The sequence below is a fragment of the Centrocercus urophasianus genome, unplaced genomic scaffold, assembly GCF_019232065.1.
Source record: "Centrocercus urophasianus isolate 14NV4802_14NV808 unplaced genomic scaffold, USGS_Curo_1.0 seq_17, whole genome shotgun sequence".
NCBI classification, from domain to species: Eukaryota; Metazoa; Chordata; class Aves; order Galliformes; family Phasianidae; genus Centrocercus; species Centrocercus urophasianus.
In genome coordinates this window covers 21,666,404-21,691,104 of record NW_024884722.1, presented here as the reverse complement: position 1 = coordinate 21,691,104, position 24,701 = coordinate 21,666,404, and the positions used below count along the sequence as shown (strand labels likewise).

The window sequence follows — 24,701 nt, the reverse complement described above, 5'->3', positions numbered from 1 at the left end:
AATGAACTATGTCATCTTGTTCTGAGTTCAGTAGCAGATGACTGTACCAACAAGTTTAACTGAGGGAAAAAGTTTCCACACTGCAAGAAAACAATGAAGTTACATCAGGAATTTTTCTGTGATTAATTTAGAATTGGCATAAGAAAAAATCAAAATTATTTCAGGTCAGTAATGAGAGAGACAGAAATCTGTCCCTGGGCTGAAGTCAAGGAACTCAGGCAAAATGCAGTTGTAAAAAAAAAAAAAAAAAAAAAAAAGATTTCTCAGAAATGTGTATTTTAAAGCAAATGTGGCCTATTCTTATTCCTAGCTGACAAATATTTGCTTAAAAACACTTTTTGACAGTGGTCTTAAATGAAGTCCTAAATTCAAACTCAGGGTTCATCATCACCTCTGCAATGATATTATGAGATGAGCATTTCTGTGCTTTCTACAGTTTTAATAAATGACAAACTGTGAATTTCTAGACCAACTTTTGCATAAAGTTTTGTATAACCACCAATATTCAACCATTTACAATCCAACCGTAGGTTGTTTTTTTTTTTTGTTTTGGTTTGTTTTTTTTTGCAATTTAAAAAAAAGAAAAGAAAAAAAGCTTAGTTCCAAGAGCTTAATTTCAAACTGTGCAGAGAATAAGGCTGAAAACATAAAGATTATCAGTTCACTAGAGATAAGCCTTGCTGCTTTCCAGATCTTTTCTCCTTTGAGTGCCTCTTGATGTCTTTTCTTTCCTACCTTCTTATACATCCCCAAAGGTGTAAGCCTCTTTCTAGTTTCTTTTCATGCATCACTTTTCCATAACATTTGAAAATCTGTGTCCTTTTCCTTCCATCTTTTCTATTTTTTGTTAGAATGTACCCTTCCATCTCAGTATTTCTGTAACTGTAATCTTCATAAATGTTCATATGCAATGTATGTCTGAAAGGCAAAATACTGTTGGTTTTACTGCTCCTGAAAAACAGCAAATCCTAAATCCTGCATGTTGATCAAACATCAGACTTACTAATGGAAACACTTAGCTACTGGGGTTGAACTACTTCTGTTTTAGAAACAGAACACTATAATTTTAATTCAGATTTGAGGAAGAATACTTGTTTCAGGATTACTTGAAATAATGTGGTTTAACTTGTCAGGTAGCCATGAAAATTAACTATCCCATTCAAAACAAATACAAGTGCTAAAAGGAGAAGAAAAATAAACCTCTCTAAAATTGAAGTTGCTTTTTGTGTGTGTGTGTTTATTATTTTTATTCATATTTAAGCAAGCAAAACATTTAGTGTGTTTTGATATAAGGAGTACCCAGGATAAAAAAATGCGTTCCAGCTTCTCCATTAGCTACCAAATTACCAAATTACTACCTTACTCTGTTTAAATGACCTATATTTCTGAAGGATTATGCTTTTAAGAAATTATTGCTGAAAATCAAGTTAATCTTTAAAAAAAAAAAGTCAGATGTCTTTATTGTTCTTCTCTTAAAAATAATGGATAGGAAATTCCTTGATGATGGTGTTGTTGTTTTTTTAAATTTCTGTCATTATATCAATCAGCCTAAAAAGTCTTTTTCATTTTTATATAGACTTCATGTCTAAATATCTTTGATATTTTATTTTATTTTATTTTATTTTATTTTACTTTATTTTATTTTATTTTATTTTTCAGGTTTTACACCCCCTGGTATGGATAGGTCATCTCCAGACAACAGTCCTGTCCATGGCCTGTTACGTCAACCCTCCATTACGACAGGAGCCAACATCCCTATTATAACAGAGCTAGGTAAGAAGAGCATTTATCTTGTCATGTACGTTTCCCTGTCTTTTTCCCACTTTCCTTCTTATGTGGCATCAGGAAAATTCCCTATACTGCATGTTACACTGCCGTGTTTTCTGATAACTCCTTTGAATTGCTCTTTCCAAAGAAAGATTAGTAACAGCTGTTTCACTTTATTTGAACAACTGAAATATATTTCTCTCTTTCCTCTGTGTTTTCTCCATTTTCTTTAAACAAACTATCAGACAAGATGCTTTTTACCTAATGTAACAAATAAGCAGAGTTCTTTGGGATGAGGTTATAAAAAAAACCATCTCCAAAATACCCCATAGTAAGTATGAGCAGGCATTTCCTGTGCATTTAGTCAATAGTAAGAGGCTATTTGTTTATCTCTTCATGGTCCAGAACTGTTTAATCATGTGTAACCAAACTCTGTATAACAGTATGAGATATTTTACCCCTGAGAATATGGTGATGGTAGGTAACCAGGCTCTGATTTCCACTCTGACTGTGGGTATTTATGTTGTCAATTGGTGTGATGTGAAGTGCAGAAGCTGTTCTGCTTTTTCATGGCAAATACAAACTTGATTTGTGGTCCTTTGTCCTTTTATTTTCTTTTTCAGTTTTATTTTTTAGAGCCTTACCTGTCTTTTTCCCTTACTTTATTCTCTTTCTGTACTTTCTTTTCCCCCTAAATACTTTACTTATTAGCTAAGCCTGGCAAACTTCTGCCTTTGGTTTCAATCAGTCAGGAAAAAAACAGTGGAACCCACATACTAATGATAACTGAACTGGGTAAGAAGTGCCTTTTTCCTTCACATCACTGTCTTATTTTCCGTTGTTGTTGTTCTTACTGTCATCAGCTTTTTTTTTTTATTTATCTGGCTGTATCAGAGGGGCTACCCTCATGGCACTGCTTTGAATGTGTTTTATTTGTGGTTCTGGTTGAAATTGACTGTCTTGTTCTGGCCTATCTTAATGATTTTTTTTTTCACGCAGCATCAGTAAACCTTTGATCACACTCGTCTGACCTGCCGGCTGTTTTCATAGCACCTCTCACCAATTCATTTTCTCTGGCCTGGGCTCCCACCTCCTGGGCCCCTCCTCCCCCTGCCAATTTTTCTCTCCTTTTCTCTCTCTTTCTCTTTCTCTCTGTTTGTTATTTCAGCCTATTGTCAATTTGGTGGACATGCCTTAGCGGTGCTCAGAGGAAGTCAAAGAAGAAGTAAAAGATATCAGAAATGAACCCTCAGTATCACACTTTCCCTTCAGCAATTTGTTTTTTGGGGGGAGTAGGCCATCTCTCTGAACCTTAGGTTTTGAAGCTGCAAAAAAAGCATTGAAGCTTCTGTGTTTTTCCCTCCCCATAAAGAGAGATTTCAGAAGCTTTTGTGAGCAGTGTTTGATTAGCATTTCCTGCGGTGCAGCAGCAGATGTCCAGGCCTACCTCACCCAGCCTGGAGACCTTTCATAGACATAGTAGCAGCTAACTTTCATCAGGCAGATAAAGATATTGGGGATAAAGCAGCACTCCCAGGATTCAGATTGGATTTGTAGTACTGTGGAAGCTGACACCATGCATAACTAGTAAGCAGGTGTCAAAGTCAGGTATTAGTCTGCCAGATGTAAGTGGTACAAGAATGCTACTGTCAATAGTGCCTGGTCACAGTGAGCAAATTAAACTAAGGCATGAGCTCTTCAAAAAGTACATTTTGAAATGATACATCAGGCTTTCAAATATTATTTTGCTCAAGAACCTGGAGGATAAATTGATAGCCATTATATAAAGAAAGGAATAGTGTAGATATTGGCATTTACTAGGGTGAAAGTTTTCAGCTCATAGAGCAGAACACTTCTCCATTTAAAATGCTGAGGAGTTATATTTGCATGGTTACATCTGGAAGAGGGAAGATACGGTTTTTAAATCCTACTTCATCTCTGGTCCTGATTTGCTGTATAAACATAGCCAAGTGCTAGCTCAGCAAGAGAAAGATAGCAATGCTCATGCCTTTTAGAGGGGTATAACAAGCCTTTATCTGTAAATATTCATGTTTTGCTAGCAAACTGTGGCAAATTTGGTAGTATACACAGGCTGAGAAAGGAGTGGATAGAAAATGAAGCTACACAGGATGACCAGAATTGCAGATAGAATTCCTAAACTTAGAAGTCCAAAGCTAAAATCTGACCAATAGCAGCTGTCATGTTGATTTCTAAGCTCCCTGACTTGGATCAACAGATGGGCTCATGTAAGGATTAGGAGCATTGTCAAAGAATGCCATTAAAAATGCCAAAAACTTTTCTGAGTTTCCTTCCTTGCAGAAGACTTTAAATTAATTTGTCATTTAATAAGATAAATATTATTTCAGTGACATTGCTAAGCAGTCCATGCTTTCATGTGGAGGGCTAATATGGAAATTGAATACGTAATGAAATATTATTCACTTGATAAGTTGATGTCAAGGAAACAACTATTTTTAGTGGTATGAAGTAGAGGCACAGAGCTTAGCTGTGACAATAAAATGCCAGAGAAAGTCTAAATGACAAATATTACTTTGTGCTTTTCTCTAGAGCAGTCCGATATAGATCCTTTTTCACACTGGCTAATACAGAATTTGTGGAAGTGAGGTTATAGAGACAAATATTTGAGCAAAAGGCAGTGCTGCAACAGAATAGTTGGAATATTGTTCATTCATTCAGATAAATGCATGTTAAAGGGATAGTTTATCCTCTTTTGAGCTGTAAATGCATTAACACCAGTCCAGTAAGAATCACAGCAACACATCTAACAGATGCCTGTGGGCTAAATTAGAGTTTTATGGGCAGCCTCTATTTTAGAAAGAGGTTTTGACTTGGTGTCTTGTGATGACATTTCACTGTACATGCATGCATACAACCTTAGCCACTATACCTGACCAATACCAGGATTATTTCAGTATATAGAAGAGCTGTGTGTATCCCTTTTGTGTGCAGGCAGACATTGCCACAAGGCTACTTTTACAGCAAAGGGATAGTCAACTACCAAGAGCGAGAGTCACCTCTCACGAGCAGGATACCGATCAAAAGATTTTTATATGTAAATGCACATTTTCACATCCATCTTGATTTCATTTTCAGTGACGTCAAAGGCACAAGTCTGTGTTTCCAGACATAAGCTGTTCCTTTTTCTTTCTGACTGTGTAATATGTAAGGTCATATACTGGTGACCTAGAGGCACTTTATGATTGTATTATTATGATTATTGTTTTCAGTAAATGATTCAAATGTTCAGTTCTTGGACCAAGATGATGATGATGACCCAGACACAGAACTGTACCTCACACAGCCCTTTGCATGTGGAACCGCATTTGCTGTCAGCGTGCTGGACTCTCTCATGAGCGCAGTAAGTGAACAAAACCTTTTTTTTTTCCATCAGACTTATGGGGAAATAGTAAAAAATGTAATTCTTGTAGTGCAAATAGTCAGGAGAATATAGTTCCTAATGTCAAGAGAATTCCAGAACATTTACTAGAATTTTTTTCTGTTGGACCCAGAGACCTGCATCCAAAACAAAGAAGATACCTAGGACCACAATGAACCCACAGTTTTTAAAAGCAGAGTTTCCTATCCAACTTAAAGGGTAATAGTTTCCAAAAGCGTTGTATCTCCAAATTCAGTGCACTGGTCTATGCTCACTGTGCATAACACTGTGCAAAACAACCATATTTTAAACTTTTAATTTCTTCTAGCCCTCAGCAGTACTCTGGGTGCTGCAGGACACTGATACAACTGTACTAAATACAAAAGCCATTGTGCACATCAAGTGGACTCTACTTTTGTGAAGAGAGGTTGTAATCCCTTTTTCAAATGAGTTGTCATATGAATCAGGCCATAAGTGCATGCTGGAACCTACAGATGGTGGCATTTAGTAATGCCTACACTAGGGTTTTGGTTTGCAACTCTAGTACAGTTTCAAAGCAAACATCTTGGTCATATTCCTTTTCATCCTCCCTTGTTTCATATTGGCTTTTTTTCAGAACAGTTTTGCTCTGTAAGCTACACTTCAGAGGAACCTTAAACTCTGTTAGAAGTAGCAAGGACATATCCTTTTTAAAATCTGAGTATAGGCTTTCTGAGCTCTCCCTGTAATACAGTTCCATGTTGCCAGCAATCATCTGTTGTAAACCTCACATAATATTAGAAATGAGCAGACTGATTTCTTTAAGAGCCAATTCTGACCTTCACCTAAATTCAGAATGAAGTTTTTTGCTTTTAAGAAAAATTCACAATGATCTTTGTTATTTGATATTTCATTCATATTACAAGTTTATATGCCTATTTCATTTTTTTATTCTCTGCTATATTCCCTATACATTCCATCCACAGCTGAATAGTATCAGTCTACACTGATAAAATTTTATTCTAATGCAGAGTAGGAGTTTGCAGTAAACTCAGAAAATGCATTTTTTGAAAGTTATTGGCCATGTTTTGCAGACTTGACAAATTCAGAAAGCCTAAGCAAGCACATCTAAACTTTGTACCTTCTCTAATTAAAATCTCTATGAATAATATATTTATCATTTTCTCCTTGTAAATGGGAATAATTTAACATGAAGATTCCAAACTGTTATACTGAGTACTGTTTATCTAGTCACATTATTACCTAAAGCAATGTCTCTGGATAAATTTTTCTGAAGGCCATTTCCAGGGTTGTATTAATTCTTCTGATCATGACTGGCACCCCCCCTAAAAGAAAGCAAAAGGTTGTGGATGTCATTGCTTTCTTGTGCAAAGATACATGATCTAGATAACAGAGATTCAGTAAGAAAAATAGAGAACATTACTGTTTAGAATGTTTCCTCAGAACTTGTCACATAATCCTCACAATATTTTAAGTTCTTGCTGCCTTTCATAGACTTCTAGTTTTTGGTAACGTGTCCCTCCATTTCTGACATTTTTTTCTTCAACAGACTTTTTTTCAAGCATTTTTCCTTTTAGGGGTCCTGCAAGTAATGGAGTGTTTCTCAGTCAAACTATTCTACTTGCATTGTATTATCTCATTGGTTTTTGTTTTGTTTGTTTTCTAGAGTATGCTTATTTTTAGGAAATAATATCGATTTATTCTGCCTAGTTTCTACCCAGTAGTGGCAAAGCAAAATCAAAATCCGAAACTGTGAGATCAACAGTTATTTTTTCATCCTATTAGTTACAGAGGAATTCTGTGCTGTAAGGAAATAATGCACCTCACGCTGTTCTTTGCCAGCTCATTTTCAGGGAAGAAAATAGTTCAATATTCAATCCACTTAGTGATTCAATTTTATTGTTACTTAATTTTTATAGCAAAGTTCCAACTTATGATCTCTGTTGTTATTTCAGGAATGTGAATACCTCACATGGGCTAAAATACAAATGCACAATGGATTAACTGCTCCATTAAGAATGAATCGCTTTTTACATTGTTGGAGTTTTGTAGTAAAACAGCTATAAGAAAGATTAGATAATAGAATAAGATTAGACAGTGGAATAATATTCATGCATGCAGTATTCTTTCTGACTTCCAGACAACTTAAAAATTACATATGGAGGTTTATGCATAGAAAAAGAGGGGCAAAATAAGTACTGCACAGTAATCCTTTTGTATGGGCTTCTATGCCGAGTTGTATTCACAAGTCATATTGCTAAATATGGTACTTCATTTAAACTATCAAGTCATTGAATATTAATTCAAAAGTGTTAAATGGCATTGATTATTCCTGTTTTTTTTTATAAATGTATTAATATAGGAATAGTGGATTAACAAATTTTAGAAAGTACGGTTACTTTCTGATTCAAATTTGAATACTGGAAGGCACTATCTTCTGCTGGTTTTGTGTTATTTCCTATAAAATGACAATACTGTACACTTCAAATTTGAAGTCATGTTATTTTCTTATTTGAAAGGTAAAAGGCTTGACAAAGTTCACTTTTCAAAAGACTGCCTACAGGCTATCTAGTTTGTCCTCTGCAGCAAAGGCAATATATTCCAAAGCCTGTGTTTCACAATGTGGTAGTTTGAAGATCATTGCTCAGAAGATAATAATGAGCTCAAAAACTGCAGTGTCCTTTCAATGATTTGGTAACAGAGGTCTCCTCAGGCTTCAGCAGAAGCATATAAGTGTACTCTGTATGAAGACTGCACGCATGGTTCACGTTTTAAGTGAACAGTGACTACTGTTAAATCATGCCAGCTAAGCATTATTGTCTCTCCAAAGAGGCATCTACTGCCATCAGTGACTTGAATGATATATGAATAATTGTAATGTCATAACACGTGCAAACCCAGTGAAAGAATATATGCAGTTTTTTAGCCTTGAGGTGAGGCCACTCCTGAAAAGCAAAGTCATCACCAAATTGAACATAATTGAAAATCATTAGATTGGAATGTATAAAAAAGATAGCTTAAGAAAAACAAGGTTTGGTGATTGTTTTTTTGTTTTGTTTTGTTTTTGTGAACTTTTTCCTTTTCTGGATGATAATGACATAGTTATAACAGATAATCCTGCGCATGTGAACTAATTAGTTTTATAAATGCAGTACCTTTAAATATTTGCAATGTTGGCTTGAGAGCCAAAGCTTGTACATGTCTCCTTTTGGTCCTGAAGCTTACACCTACCAAATAGTGCCAGAGCCTAGAGGCAAGGATCTCCAGAAACAGACTGCAGTTTAACAACCAGTATTTTAGAATTTTTTTCCTTGTGCTTGGGTCTTGCTTTTTCTTTGATATCACAATATCCTATTCCTTTAAAAAAAAAAAACAAAAACAAAACAAAAAAAAAGCTTCACAGTGAAAGAGAATAACAGTTCAAAGCTACAAAGCTACTTTACTGTATATCTTGTATTCAAGAGTTCTCCCTTCCTCAAGAGTTTCTCGTAGTCTCACATAGTCTCATTATGCAGAAAAGAAAGTGTTTTAATCTATGATATGGACATTTTGGAACACAAGTCTTGTGCAAGTCGGTAAACAGCATCTTAGCTGAAACTGCTCAAAACTTCTTTAAAGTTTGGACAATATTTTGGGAACCAATCCATTTTCAGACACTAAAACCCTGCTGTTACTTTTCTGCTCTTCATTCTATCTCAAACACGTTTGTCCTTAGTAGAAGTCCTTGATGTTGGCTTAGTCAGTCTTCATATTTGCATGTAAATTATCTGTTTATCAGAATTCCTCCAGTTGGAAAAAGAAGTTAAAAAATTTATTTGAAACAGATATTAAAAAACTGCATGCAGTGGAGGAGTTGCATTCTTAGAATGAACTCATTAAAAAAAAAAAAAAAAACACGCTAGCAAACATAAAAAATGGCAGATATGGCTTGGAAAATGACAATTTCAGAGTAATTATAAATGAAAAGCAAAATGCCATTAAAGTTAAAGCAATGTTATTAAAAGATGTGCTAATTTTTGGTTAAATTTTCTGTGAAGAACCAATTAGTTGAAGAGACTTGACAGCCTCAACTGCAAAATATAAGCACTCTGGTAATTATACTTTAAAAAATAATTGAACAAAAAGGAAAGGGTCCCCAAATCATTGGAAAACTGCTACTCTACACTTCAGGCGCATAGGCTAGGTGGCAGTGCTAGCTCAGATATCTGTGCCAGAATTTCCTTGTTATTTGCTCACTTTTAGTGTCTATGATGCATTTTCTTTTTTCTTTATTTAGCCTGTACCGTGTCATATTCTCACTGTGGATGCTGATTACAGTGACACTATGCAGATGTTCATTATAGGCTAAAGTTAATGGCAGGAGCAAACAAATATATTTTCAGCTATGATTTAACAGCCAAGAAAAGTAATTCACTGCCATAACTGAAGAATGTCGTGTTGTACTTTAAGTACAGCAGCACCTTTCCAAAGTGATTCTGTAGAGTGTTTCCTTACAAGTACTGGCATATCCAGGCCATGGACCCTCCCACAGAGCAAGTACAAGATCACTCTCAAATTAATTTCAGTGTATTATTATTCCAAAGGAAATGGATATCAGCTAGTTCAGCTTTTCAGCGTTATAATCATAGAAATCATAGAATCATAGGAATGATTTGGATTGGAAAGGCAAACATGAAGATCAATGTTCCCCAATTCCAAACCGGCAAGAGGTTGTAAAGGGAGTATGATTTTTGTGACAATCAAAAGCAAAGATAGGATTTTCCTGAGGAGTGTTAAATCAAAGTACGGGAAGAAGCAACACTATTTAGCAAAAGATGCCAAGTTATCACTTCCTTTTCACCCATCCTTGCTTGGTTGCAGGTGGGCAGTTTCTGGTCATCTGCAGTGCTAACACTATCCATCCTGAAAGCTGGAATCTTTACACTCATTGATAGAAATTGAAGAAAACAATCATTTGGCTGCACTCATCCATCTGATTAAATGGTGACATCCATATCAGTCATGGTCTGAAACCCAAATTAAGCCGTTGTTCAAAAATTAATGTTTCCTTCTTTGCTAATAAGTATCTTAGCTTTGCCTTAACATTTGTCTAGCAGTGGGAGGCCTTTGTTGCATGACAACATTCTGCTACGTTGACAATAGGCTGGATTCTTTTCCCTTTTGCACCAGTTTCATTGCAGTTTATGGCTTTTAGAGTTGCTCATGGTTGGCATGTAAGTCAGAATTGGGCCCATCTTTTCTTAGTTGTAATGGACATTGGGGAGGTTAATTTTATTTTATTTTACTTTACTTACTTTTATTTTCATTTTCATTTTATTTAATTCCTATTAATAACTTTATGACAGGTGCCTGCCTTGATACGTCACTTAAAATTTGTCTCTCATTTCTCTGTTTAATATGAGATCTATGGTACAATGAGCAAAGTGGCCCCATTGTAATTTTTTACTAGACCATTCTCTAGTGAGCTGTAACTGAGGGTAGCTGTGTACTTGCACAGTACAAAATGCAAATGATGTAAGGTTATATGTGTTTAAATCTTGGATTCTGGCTATAGAAGCTGTGATTTCCATTACAGAATAAAGAGAGAATGAGGTATAAGTCAGGAAATTTTGGTCTAATTATACCTATCTCCTTAAAGAGCATTAAAATCTTTAGTATGTCTTCAGACTTTTGCATGTTTTGCCAATCACTCCAAGTCACCAAGCTATGAAAATGTTATTTTACACAGATCAACAACTTTCACTCTTAGAGTAGCTGAACATTACTTGTCAGACTTGGCTACAGTGTAATGAGCTTATTAACCAGACTTGAAAAAAAGTCTACCTGTGGAACCATGTATTACTTTTTCTCCCTATATCATCTTGATTCATAGCAGTAAAACTAAAAATATTATTTTTGAATAAATTCTGTGAACATGTATGATTTAAATGCCATATAGAAGCATGTTTTTACTGATAGGTCTTTTCCAGTTTCTATTATACAATGTCTCCAACCTCTAGATCTGTCAGTGTATGTCTTTATATATATGAAGTTGGTGTCAAGAAACATTGCTGATTAAACTACAGGAGCTAAGGAATTATGCTAATTGTTTTAATTCTGCCTGATAAATAATATACACTGGCAAAGGCCAAGAAAAGAGACCAAACTTAATGCAGATCTGTCGATTCTGAGATTTTCTTATTTCTGGAAAAGTATAGCAAGTTGCCAAAAGAAAGCAGCTCCGATTCTTACCTCCATGAAATCAAGTAAGAAGTAATTAACTGAAGAATAAATAAACATTAATACCTGATTGTCTTACCTGTCACCACTGCAGTTCCCATTAAGCATCATATAATCATTCCAGACTTTCCTTCTTGCAAGGAGTCACAATGATTTTACTTTATGTTAAGAAAAGTTTGTGTTACCCTTGAATTATTACACATCTCATCCACACATGTATGAGCTGGTTTGAGATTAGCTGTTGTTTTAGAGGAATTCCTCCTGCTAGTATCAGACTACCGTCACAGTACACTTTGTATTTAAAAACATGTACTGCCATACTGAGGTTAAATTAAAATATATGGGAGCTGATATGATGCAAGTATTTGGTTTAGGTTTTGCATGATAATAATAGTATTTTCTTCTCATTTTAATTTTTGTCAACAGGTGAATGGCATATATGCCTATGTAAATAAGCAAAGAAGCAGCTTGAAGTTACGAAATTTCGATGTAACAGTGAAAAATGTTGCCACATAGCATTCATTTTCTCCTGTTTTATCTGTCAGCTCAAGTAAACAATAGAACTGAGGTTTCATTATGCAAAGAAAGAATATCAAAGCAACATGGATAGGGAGCCAGTTCTGTGTTTTGATCTCAGAATAAAACATTTCAACCTGTACCTCAGTTTACTGTGTGTTACAAACAATTGCATTATATTGGAAAAGGAATGAATTTCAATGAAAAGTATTATTGAGGTTTTTGCACAACAAGCATTGTTTGAGAATGCAGTATTCGTTTTCATGTTATCTGATTACATTTGGTCCAAGTCCTAAAATCAACAAAAGTCATAAATCTAATAATGTGAATCCCATGTATACTACAGTTAGCTCATTTTCTTTTCATATGCTGCACTTGGAAAGCTTCTGAAAACCCAGACATTGGTGTCATTGTAAATGATGGTGTCTTGTTTTTCTGGTGATCATTATTTTTTGCCCAGTACATTGCACTGCAGATACTTAACTGTGTATCTCTGAACTATACTAGTATACTTTTAAGTGAACTTGAAAGTCATTCATCTGGCATTAAATTAATATTTAAAATGCTCATTGTTTGCCTGACAGACCAGCAATGATACAGATGCTGGCAAAATGTCAGTGTGGAGTAAATCTTCCCTAATAAACCACACTTACCCTATACCCTAGAGTTTTTTAAAAGGACCACCAGGATCCCAAACTCATCATACATTTATCTGGAATGAACTCAAGATGTTTAATTGATACATGCTTATGTCTGAACACTGTCAAGTCTCGTAATAAGATGTTTAGTACAATACCTCAGTTAGACTGCTAGAGTCCAGCCACAGTAATAAGTAATGACATTTGCAGCACAAAGGCAGCTCCCCAACGAATTGGTGACAAGAGTAAAAAGGCAATCTAGCCTGTGTAAGCTTTAAATGTGGTCTGAATTTTACAATTACATGTCCTAAAGCCCATTATTAGACATGAAGGCAATGAGAAGGAGAGCAGTCATTGCATCACTACTAACGCCAATTATAGGAAACATAAATCATTCAAATTTTTGTACTTTAATAAAAATCAACCAGAATTGGTGTTTAAAAGGAAGGATCTAGTATAGAAGCCTAATGGGATAGAAGAAAATAGAGTAATTGGAGGCTGCTGTCTTTTCACTTTCTATATAAAATTATTTGAAGAGACAGCCAAGAACTTTAAACAGCAGAAACCCAGAAAAGTTGTAATTTGGATGTCTTCAGTTGTGACTTTAATGGTGTTTGCTTAAAGAGCTTTCTTTTATCTCTGCAGACATACTTCAATGACAATATCCTCACACTGATACGGACATTGGTAACAGGAGGAGCCACACCAGAGCTGGAAGCACTGATTGCCGAGGAAAATGCCTTGAGAGGAGGTTACAGCACGCCCCAGACACTTGCAAACAGGGACAGGTGTCGAGTTGCTCAGTTGGCTTTGTACGATGGGCCATTTGCAGACTTAGGGGTAAGAGCATGAGACACATGTAGGACCAAAGCTGGTATGGTCTATTTATTTTCTGTAGGAGTGAATTAAAAATCTATCGTAGTGCATGATTTCTGTTAGTTAGTTTGAAATAATAAAGCTTTTAGATGGCTTGACACTTTAATACGTGGGGTGTCAGGTTTGCTCTTATTCTTTTTAAGATGTTATATGACTTGCTAGTCTACTTTCCTGAGTATTTCAAGCAGAGTGAAAAGTCCTATGGCTCTTCTTACTCATTTAAAGATATTCATGAGCTGACTTGGAGAAAATAACCATCCTGCTAATAATCCAGTCTATATATGAAAAAACCTGTACCCTTATTGGGTTTTGATGAGTTTTTTTAGTCTCTGCATAGAGCTTTAATTTCTTCTAATACACTTATTGTCTGGCAAACAAAACTATAATGTTTTTTTGTTTGTTTGTTTGTTTGCTTTCTGAATGGACTAAAATACTTGTGAAATCCTAGTTTTCTGACACTTTCACTCAACTATCCTAAGAGGAAAATTAAAATTTTAAAGTAGAACATTTAAAAAAAATGGCATGCTTGGATAAAGTAGTATTTAAAAATGTTTTCTGGGCCAAATCTTGTACTCTTCTTGAGAAACACCAGATTAAAAATTAAAGCCAATGAGAGCACACAGATGGAAGTAAAAAACCTGTCAATACCTGTAAAGCTCCATTCATAGTTGAGACTAGTAGCTCATCAAAACATATGGGCACTCAGAATCAAATAAAATGAAAAATACCAGTCCAACTGCTGCTTTGCCAGATCTTCAACTGCATTGTGTCAATGAACACTGAATGTACTGAACACTCACCATTACTTAAGAATCAACATTTTAAATATACAAATTATCAAATATAAATTAATGCTTTTGCTACTCAAGGCAATAATTTTATACTGCTTATGAAATAGGCATACTTATCATCACTATTTTAAAGTGGGAGATATGTAATTATTTAACTCTTCAGATCCCTTGTTTTGGTTGCTCTCCTCAGTGAGTTTGTCAAGATGATAACATGGCTGCTGCCTAAAAGGGTCACAAATACTGACAATTTTAAAACTATAATTTATGTAATTTGTAGAATTATGCATTCTTTAATACCAAAATTTGCATTTCCATCTTAAAACAGATCATTAACTTTTGCCAGTTTAGTAACTTTGCATGGATCTAGGCTCTCCAAAATAATGGTCACTTGAAGTAATTACTTATTTGAAGTAAAACATTTAGTTTATTCATTTGCTTTGATAAAAGATTCTCATTTGTGACACAAACAGGCAGTCTATACATTGTCATTTTGGTACAAACTCCTACTGAAAATCTACTTCTGTGTCACGGTTTTAAATAAGAAAAGAGGGAAAAAAAAAAAAAAAAAACAGCAACAGTGTTTCTTTTTTCTTTTTTTCCTTTCCTAGGATGGAGGCTGTTATGGAGATCTATTTTGTAAAGCACTGAAAACATATAATATGCTTTGCTTTGGAATTTATCGATTAAGGGATGCTCATCTAAGTACTCCCAGCCAATGCACTAAACGGTAAGTGTGATCTTAGAACATCTCTCACTGTTCTTCATACTTCTGGATGAGGATATCCTAATGCCTGTAAGAAATCTAAATAAGTAGATTTCTCCTATTTTTTTTTTATAATTTTGCAGCAAAAGCTAAATCTTTGAATACTTTGTGGTAACAGTTTAGGGAATTGAAGTCATAGGTTTTATATAATCACCATTTCCTCCCATAAATGTAGATTCCTCTGTTAATAGGCTGCATTTTAACTATGGTAAAACTGAGGCTGAACTCAGTACTTTTGAACAGAATGGATACATTTCAATCTTTGCAACCCAAAGGCTATTTGGCAGCTTACTTGAAATGTGCACCCACTAGAAATATGCACATAAACCCACATCAGAACTATTATAAGTATGCCATCCATTACTATTTCATTCTTTACAAAAAGCATTGGCTAGACATGGCAATAAACAATAAGCAACACTGCATCCCACTGAAGTGGTTTCATCCATAACGATTTTGATGGAATGTTTAGAAAAATGATTTTCAGTTTAGATTTACTCTGTACTTGCTTTATTTGGGATTATTAGTTGAATTAATAAGTGACTATAGTCTCTGAAGCAGTTAAACCAGATATCTTGCTAACATTGAATTTGAAAAGAATTTGTGTGTTTCAGAATTCTTGCTCGTTCCTTTCTTATAAAGAAAGTTCCTATTGCCTTGTTCAAATACAATGCATTTATACACATGAAAGATTTTAGCAGTAAGATCTAACAGCCTTTACTGTCTTTGAAAGAGGTTTGGTTGCAGGTGGGGGATCATTGAGGTTGACAAAGTTTTTATTTCAGGCCTGCATATGTATATTTATCAATATGGATCCTTGTATTTTTCTTTGTCATGAAACTGTGGTCATGAAACTGACCACAAAGGTGAAATGAAAAAAGGAATTAACTTTACTTATTTTTCCTAACCTGTTTTATGTGTAGTGATAATACGAGCAACAGTTGATACTATTATATTATATTTAAGTAAAATCCAGCTTTAAGTGTCGTTTCTGGTAGGTATATTGTTTTTTGTATCAGTTTACTAGAGGCAATGCATTCCAAAGCAGCTAGAGAAAGGAGGATAAGCTGTATGCTGTGCTCTCAGAAAAATCATGATGTGGCTTCCTTGGAGAACATCCTACTAAGTCATGTCTGTTCCACTAAGCAAACTTTCAGAGTGATATCTGACATAAGATGGCATTGAAAGAAGTGTAGTATTATGTGAACTGTAATCATGTACACATTCAAGAAACAGAAATCTTTATAAATGTTCATGGGATGTCCATCTCTAGAGGAAATTTTTGGTTGAAATCTAAACATTCTTCCCTCTTTCTTTGCAGTTATGTTATCACAAACCCACCGTATGAGTTTGAGCTTGTGCCGACAGACTTGATCTTCTGTTTGATGCAGTTCGACCACAACGCTGGCCAATCCCGGGCCAGTCTTTCTCATTCCTCCCATTCCTCCTATTCTTCCAGCAAGAAGAGTTCATCAGCTCACTCCATCCCATCAACAGCAAACCGACCGAACCGCACCAAGACCAGGGATTCCCGGGAAAAACAGAAGTATGTGCAGGAAGATAGACTTTGATATGTGTATCTGCTCCCACTGTGTGTGAAACTTGCATTCACCACCCATTCTCCCCAATTAATGTTTCCAACAGTAATGTTCCCTGTTTTCCCATGGAGCTCTCCCTTTTTGTACACATATTTTGCATATGTATGACAGTGTGCATGTGGTTGTCATTTTTATTTCACCACCATAAAACCCTTAAGCACAACAGCAACAAAGCAGACGGACCAAAAGTTATTTATAATACTAGGGGAGAAAAAAATCTAAAACCAATAGGCACACTGAAAACATAAATAACTCACTGCAGTTACCTAGATATCAGAAAATAGATTATATTTAACATGAACACTTGTTTTTGGTGTTAGACTTACACAAAAAAAAGTCATTTAGTGCAGAAGTGTTGATGTATTTTGCAGTAGGTTTTTATAACTGCATCTACAGGAGTTGATACATTTATATGAAGCTTATGAAATTCACCTATTGCCAAAAAAAAAAAAAAAAAAAAAGCCCACAAAAACAATAGCACACCTACTGCTTTTTCACTAGCTAAGCTTAAATTATATAGCACTTGTGCTCTTTGTATAGGTTATTGTTAAGTACCTGCTGTATACCAAAGCAACATCAGGGACTTTTCTGCTTCTTTGAAGACTTTCTCTAAAATACTAGCATTTTGGAGTTAGTGTTTTTTTTCCCTTTAACATTGACGTTGTCTGGGCATAGAGTTGTAAAACTCCAATCGTTTAATTTAAGTTTAGAAAGAGTCTAATTGCATATTAAATTATTATTCTGTCTATTTATACTGCCACATGAATAGCTATATTTTCTTTCACTTTTGACATTTGGGATAAAAAGCCATATGTATCATAAATATTGGATGTAAGTCATTAAAAATTGCCTTGCTGGGACTTTTACGTCTTTAAAAGGTGAATTAGTCACCTTATGTACAGAATAAATAATGTTCAGAAAAGAGCAAGCATTTTTCTATGCTTAAGTATCAGTTCCCAGGGGACTTTATTCCTTTCCCCAGATGGTAGTTTAACTTTTCAAAGGTAGAGTGGTGGTATAAATCTTCCAATGAGAGTCCTAATTTGCAAAGATCCTCCAGAAATCCCAAGCCATGTTTTAGCCAGTTCTTTTCAGCAGGTGTGCCAGTACATGGTAAGCAGGAATACGTGGGAGGACAACTGAGTGCCTTTAAGATCTGTGAGCTTCCTTCCCATTTGGGAAGAAAAGATGCTGTGCCAAAATGGCTAATGAATGAGCAGAACAAGAGAGCTGGGGTGGAAACAAACACTGTACTGAGGCATCATGTTCTAGGCACTTGTGTATTCTCACCAATGACTCACCCAGCCAAACAGCTTGTTGCAAGAAGTTACATAAAGTAGAGGAAATAAACCTATCCTAGGGAGCCACAAAAATGGTACTTGAGGCTTATTTTTAAATTTCAAATGCCAACCTTCTGAAATCTAGAAATAGTTCTAGGCTGTGTGAAGAAGTTCCCTGGGTGATGGGTAGGAAGGCTGGAAACTTGTAACACCTTCATTGTCTACCCAGCAAGAAAGCATGCAGAGAGAGAAAAAAAAAAAAACAACTTGATTATGGGAGTGATTAGCATTGCATCTGCCAACCCAGACAAGGTGCTTTTATGGTTAGTGTTGTTTTTTACCTTCCCCTTCCCCAAGCATGGTAATTTTGAAGATTTGCTTGCTGTGTGAATTGACAATGAAGCCAAGCACTTTTACTGACAAAACCTGTAACCATATAAGTGGGCTACAGAGAGCCACTGCACAGTATTAAGCATAACAATTGGAATACAGTATATATGTGTGTGTGCATTCAAATGCAGCTGTGAGTCCTGTCAGTGAAATATGTTGCAAATTTTGGTTGCTCACCTACAAATCAATATATTACAGTTGCTTTTGATCATAAAGACAAATTCATGTTTTTCTTTTTGCAAAGAAAGTTACCGTGTTTTGCCCTGAGAATATTTATTTCTACAAGGATGTGCCAGTTAAAGTGCTCTACAGGAAATATGACAATTTAAAAGCATTGTAAAACTTACATAGCTTACTTCTTTTTCTAAAGTGCAACAAGGATGAATAGAATGGGCCAAGGTATGACAATTAATGGTTCTGCATGACCTAGCAACTGCTGTGGGTTTCCTTCTATAACTTTGTCCTTGTGAAAACTTGTGGAATTAAACAAAAAAGTAGTTAAAAACTTTATTCAGTTACTGGTTTGTTTGTTTCTTTGTTTGGTTGTTGTTTGGTTTTTTTTTGCCTTTATTTTTCCCTCCAATCCAGAAGTAAAACTGGCTGCTGCTGCTGCTGCTGCTGTTGCTCAACCCTGTTTTATTTTTATCCTCTCATCAGCTTGCCTTTCTAATTGCACGTGTCCTCTTATAAACATCCAGGTTCCTACTCAATGAAGATGCCTATCCTGGTGCAGACATTAATTTCTCATTCCTCATTCCAGCTCCTTTCTTCCCCTCTTTTCTCTCCCATCCCTTATGTATGTTCATGAGCATCTTTTTATGTTGGCAATATTAACTGAAGATAATGGAGAACAGTTATGCATTTTGGAAGAATGTTAATGGTTTTGACACCAAAATGCATTCCCATTAATGTTTTATCTGGTTTCCATTTAGTAGAGGAAGGAAGGGTGTTAATATGAAGCCAGTTGTCACCTACTGAATAATAATGATTTTATTAAAAAAATAGTAAATGTGCAGCTCAAATAGGAGACATATTAACAGTCTGCATTACAGAAACAATTTGTCTTCTTTGTGAGCAAAAGAAGAATGCCTAATATGGGTGAAAATCTAAATTCTTTTGATCATTCTAAAATTTAATTTTCTTCTGTCTTCTGATCTTAAGTCTGCAGAATTAGTTCTTACTTTCAGTTATTCCATTCAATTTTCACATTAAATATAGTCATACAGTCCAACAGTTGTTTATTGAAGAGATGAAGATATTCTGACGTGGATATACTGATGAAATTGGAAGGCTGGTCATTAATTGTAGAGGATCTGGCACCTGGCACACCTACAAGATATTTGGCATGAGCTCCCACTGGTGGAGTCAGACATTTTCCAATCTCAAAGGTAGAATTTGTTTTGCAACCTAAAAAAGCAAAAAAATCAACAAAAGCAAGTCCCAAAATTTTAGCTGCCTAGGACCAAGCTAAAGGCTTTGACAGGGAGCAAGAATAATTTTTTCCTTCTCTTTTCCTGCAAATTACTTCCTACCTACCTCATATAAAATATTCATCTGCCAAACAAGACTTTTAAAGTAGGTGGAGAAACTTTTATTTTTCTAATAAAGGAAGAAATTGTGCAGCAGAATTTTTGGCTTAATTTTGAACAAGTGAGTAATTTGTGGGACAACCCAAATGCATCCCTTTCAGCCTCATTTGAAACTGATGTCACGAAATAAAAAAATACGAATCCTTTTTTAAACAACTGTAAGGTAATCTGGGATTACGGTGAGAATACAGACTCAGTAAAATTTAGCATCATCTATAGCTGGTACTTTCTTCACCTCTGCCCTATTCAGAAGGTTTTTCACAGTGACATTTATTCAAATGTGGTTACTCAGGCCAGAATTTTTAAAGACAGGGAAAAAAAAAAACAGCTGTTTGAGAGAACTGTGAGATTGTTATAGATGTATTGAACTAATCTTTTGTTTTTAATTTTTGATTTATGCTTCAAGGAAGTCTTACACAAGTTATTAGTACTTATTTATTTTTTTGTGATGCAAGCCCTTAAGACCTCCATGAATGCAATTGGGTGCTGACAACCCATAACAAATACAAGTGTATGTCTGAGAAGAAGGTGATTGTTTTCTGCTTTGTGATACTTTTGAAGTTACTTAGACATTCCAAAGTCTCTCAACTGATGGTGTCAAAAGGAAATCCATCAAATAGGGTAGAAGGATTTGTATCTCTCTTAAAGAGCTTTTATTTAAAAAAAAAAATAATAAAAAAAAAAAATTCAACAACAAAAAAACCATTGAAAACTAGGCTTGTTCCCACTGTAACCTATGGTTAGGATCAGTATGCATGTGCCAAAAAGGAGAGAAACAGACAGGACGCAACAGAGGACTACCCACATTCTGGTGGATAAATCAATAACTGAAGTCTTGATTAAAAAAAAAAAAGTCTAGACTTTTAAGGAAAAAGTGTTTTTGTAAGATGTGTAAAGATCTGTGCTAACACTGTAAACATTACAAAAAAGACTTAAAAGTGTGTAAGGGATTCAAGAAGAATATTTAGTAACTGGGAGCAGAATACATCAGATGGAAAGATGGAGAAAGTCACTCCTCCCATTTCAAAGGTAAGTATAGTGAGTAATGGACTTCCACAGCAGTTTCATCATTATGTTATTAAAGACAATTTGGACAGTAGAAGAAGGACAGGAGAAATGAAAAACCGGGTTTAAGCACTGATGCAGTAGATGGTAATGCCTGGATTAAGGTTTCAGTGCTCGCAAAAAGAAATTTAAAAAGCAAAAGAAGTCAAAGAAAATAATCTACAGGTTTCTGCATTTACTAATTATCTCCTGTATTTATTACTTGCCGGGTGAAGGCATGAGGAGACTTGATGGTGTCAGTTTCTAAAGATCGGCTCCCTGGACATGAGTTTTATTGTAAAGATTAACATATAATTATCTTGTTCTGCAGTTCCAGGGAAAGCAGGGGCAAAGCAAGTGCTTTTCACTTGCTGCTGAACAGCATGCTGCTGCTCATCCTTAGCACCAGCACAGTTCTTTCCCTTCTTGCTCTGAGATTGCATGAATTTGCAGCAAGTTCTGTTTGTAAGGAAAATTTGTGTACTGTATGTTCAAAAAGAAGCTAGAGATAAAAGTTCACAGTGCTTAACTTGCCTCAAAATCATTTTAAACACAAACCATTAGAAAACTGTTAGTTTGAAATTGTTTATGTGATCTTGCAAGGCTTTTAAAACATGATAACCATCACACTTTACACCTCTCTGAAAGGTTAGTTTAATCGTAGATCACATAAAATTGGTTTTCACAAATGCATAATGGTTCATGTGTCACACTTGAACTAAATGGTTTTTTAAATGGAGCTGAAATTATTTTGATGTGTACACATTCCTAGATTTTTTTTCCTACAACCTTTCTTAAACCAGCTCCCATCAGGAGCCATTCCCTTAAAGTCTCATTAATAATTCAGATGTTCTGATGACTTTAAAAGATCTATGGAATTGAGGCTTTTTTTTTTTTTTTTTTTTTTTTTTTTTTAAACTGCTTGACAAAAAGATAAATGAATGTAGAAAGAAGCAGTAGGAGTCTGGCAAGCTGTAGATCATCTCTAAACAGATTGTAACTTTATCATTCTGTCAGGAAGAATAATTTAGAGCACTTAATCAGTTAGCTTCAGTGTGCAGGATGTAACATTATGAATTCCTATCGTCCAATCTGTTCAAATCAAAGGGAACTTAATTATAATAGGTAAGAGAGAGAGAGAGACATGGGAAAGAAAACATTGCTCAGACTCAGGCAACTTTAAGCAGGTAGGAAAATATTTACCTTCATCCAAAATGAGTCATATTTCCCAAAAAAGAAAATCATATTTTTAATAATGACAGGAAAACCAGTGCAGTCATTCTATTTCAGTAATCCCCATCAAATAATGATGATACTACTCCTTTCTATAGTTTTTTAAAATTATTATAAATGCATAAGCACATATAACAAATATGTCAGTAAAAATAATGGATTAGCTTTCCTGAGTTAGGGGTTGGTTGCTGGGGTTGGAGTGTCATAAGTAGATGCTTAAAATCCACAGCAGGTAAAAGTGACTGAGTAAAGGGACTCTGGAAATTAATCCCCTTCTTCAGAGCCCTAACTTCACAGCTAGTTGCTTATTTTTACACATCTTTGCCTGGATAGTTGTCTCTCTTTCTGCTCTTCCAATTTCTGTTCTAAGCTCTGCCTCCTGAGCTTGGTCTGAGATGAATTATTTTTTTATTTTTTTATTTTTTAAATAAAGGAGCACCCCTCTCTTTCCCTGATTTGAGCCCTGAGATAGCAGCATTTCAGGGGTAAGCTGAAGTGCTAGTTTGTATTACGTAGTGAGACAGTGAAGCTGCCAAAGCATTCTGAGTTTCCCACAGGGATGAGAAGTATTGCATAAATGTAAGCACAGCCACTCTGATGTAGCATACATTGAACATGGCATGTAACAATGAAAATGCCACAGCTGCAGAATCCTATCCCCAGCATCATTTGAACTCATTGCATACCCACCTCTGGAAACTGGATAAAGAGAGAAAGAGAGATGGGTGAAGGAAAACCCTGCTCACAATGTGTTAAAGAACAAGCACCTGATGACCATAAATTGCATGATGATGAGGAGTCTTTAAGTACTCAAAGTACTTAGGTATCCTGCAAAGCTACATACCTGCCATTAAGGAATGACACCAGTGTTAGCACTGGCTTAAGGAAATCCTTTCTTTGTTTTGTGAATTTTGTGAAGCTTTTGTACATACCTGCATTATGAGCAATGCAGAACAGCGGCCATAATCCTGTGCAGTGAGGGAGTGGCTGCAATGTTATAATTTCTCCTTCCTCCCAGCCTACCCCAGAGCAGTGCCATAAAATTCCCATGATGATGGAAACAGGCTCTGCGCAAACATACCGAAGGGCTGGTGGCCCCACTAATATCTAAGTAAACCCTTGCTTCCCTTGCCTTGCTGTCATGTATCACAACTAATCTGTTCAGGATTGAGCCTTTACCACCTGCAGCACCAGGTAGATTGCATCCCCCTGTACAGGGCAAAAACCCACAGCCGGGCTGCTCAGTAACCATGTCAAACCCAAGCCATGTCCTCTGGCACCAGGATCTGTGAGATGTCCTTCAGGTCTTCCTCTGCATGAGAGTGAACACCTCCAGGCTGAAACAGGACAGAGAAGCCCCCCAACTTTTGGGGTACTTCTCTGTATAGGACTCACAAGCTCTCTTCTGCACAACCTTTACCCCACCTGCTCTCCCTGGCTTCTCAGTTTAGCCTTTTATTTGTACTTATTGTAATTATTTTTTTTCAATAAATGAATCAGAGGGCATTCACTTGAGCATGAAAACAAAAAGAACTCTCACAACAAGCAAACTGTCAGTTTTGTTTAACTTCTATCAAATGTGCAAATGTGTCATGCTCCATCCATAAAGACTATTTTCAGAGGTATTAATCTAATGCACTGTATCGCTATTAATTAGTCAAAGTCACTTTCTATTGATTGCCTTTTCTCTATAAACTTTACTGACTGCTCCCCCCCCTCTTTTTTTTGGTGTTTTTGCTTCTGCGTGCTTCACTAATTAAAATTCTTATTTTCCCTCCTTATTCTGTCTCTACCCATTTTGCTTCTTAGCAGAAAAGAAATGGTTTACAGATGAGCCGGATAATGCCTATCCCAGAAACATTCAAATCAAGCCCATGAGCACCCACATGGCCAATCAGATCAATCAATACAAATCGACAAGCAGCTTGATACCACCAATCAGAGAAGTTGAAGATGAATGTTGACTCCGAGGCCAGAACTATTTTTTTAAAGCCTGACAAACTTCATGAATGGTGATGTGACATTTATTCCTCTTACATGCTGAACCACTGATGGAGAAGTTACGAAGGGCAAGTGTAATGGAAAAATAAAGTAGACAGATCTTTGTTTGTCTGCCTTTAATATTGCTTCCACATATTTTGGAAACTATTTCATTTATAAATGAACATAATCAGAACTAGTCATGTATAGCCTCTAGCATTTTAAATTATTTTTATTTATTAGAAAAAATATATTTTTTCTTTTTCTTTTTTTTCATTGTCAAGTATTTTCCCTTAAAAAAATTGCATATGTGGCCAGACTCCTAAGAAATATTAGAAAAACAACCACACCTCAGTCTTTGGCATAAAGGAGAATGATGGTCACAGTAATAAAGACATTTAACTAAGGGAGACAAAAAATACATTTAAAAATAAATAAATAAAGGTCCAACTTGTATTTTAGTAAATCAAAAAAAAAAAAAAAAAAAAAAAAAAACAGAAAAAAAATAGTTCACGTACATGTTTCTTTACTGGAGGATGTGTATTTTGTTCAGCATTGACACCAGCTCTTAATAAACTGAACTTATTTATTTTCAAAGTTGAAAGTCATATTTTTGTATG

The 24,701-nt window shown here is 35.4% G+C and overlaps 1 protein-coding gene across 7 annotated transcripts in view; it reads left to right on the top strand.

The window, feature by feature from the left end:
* KCNMA1 (potassium calcium-activated channel subfamily M alpha 1) overlaps window positions 1-24,307 on the top strand; it is a 431,318-nt gene extending 407,011 nt beyond the window's left edge. For 3 of the 7 annotated variants that reach the window (XM_042817861.1, XM_042817865.1, XM_042817864.1), the window contains 5 exons: window positions 1,660-1,773; window positions 5,016-5,146; window positions 13,183-13,377; window positions 14,813-14,931; window positions 16,289-18,745. In XM_042817861.1, the coding sequence (XP_042673795.1) occupies window positions 1,660-1,773; window positions 5,016-5,146; window positions 13,183-13,377; window positions 14,813-14,931; window positions 16,289-16,538 (809 nt within the window). In that variant the 3' untranslated portion in view covers window positions 16,539-18,745. Of the gene's footprint in view, window positions 1-1,659; window positions 1,774-5,015; window positions 5,147-13,182; window positions 13,378-14,812; window positions 14,932-16,288; window positions 18,746-23,910 lie in introns of those variants that run through there. The other 4 variants (XM_042817866.1, XM_042817867.1, XM_042817863.1 and 1 more) reach the window with 4 other exon arrangements.
* Window positions 24,308-24,701: the final 394 nt, after the last annotated feature.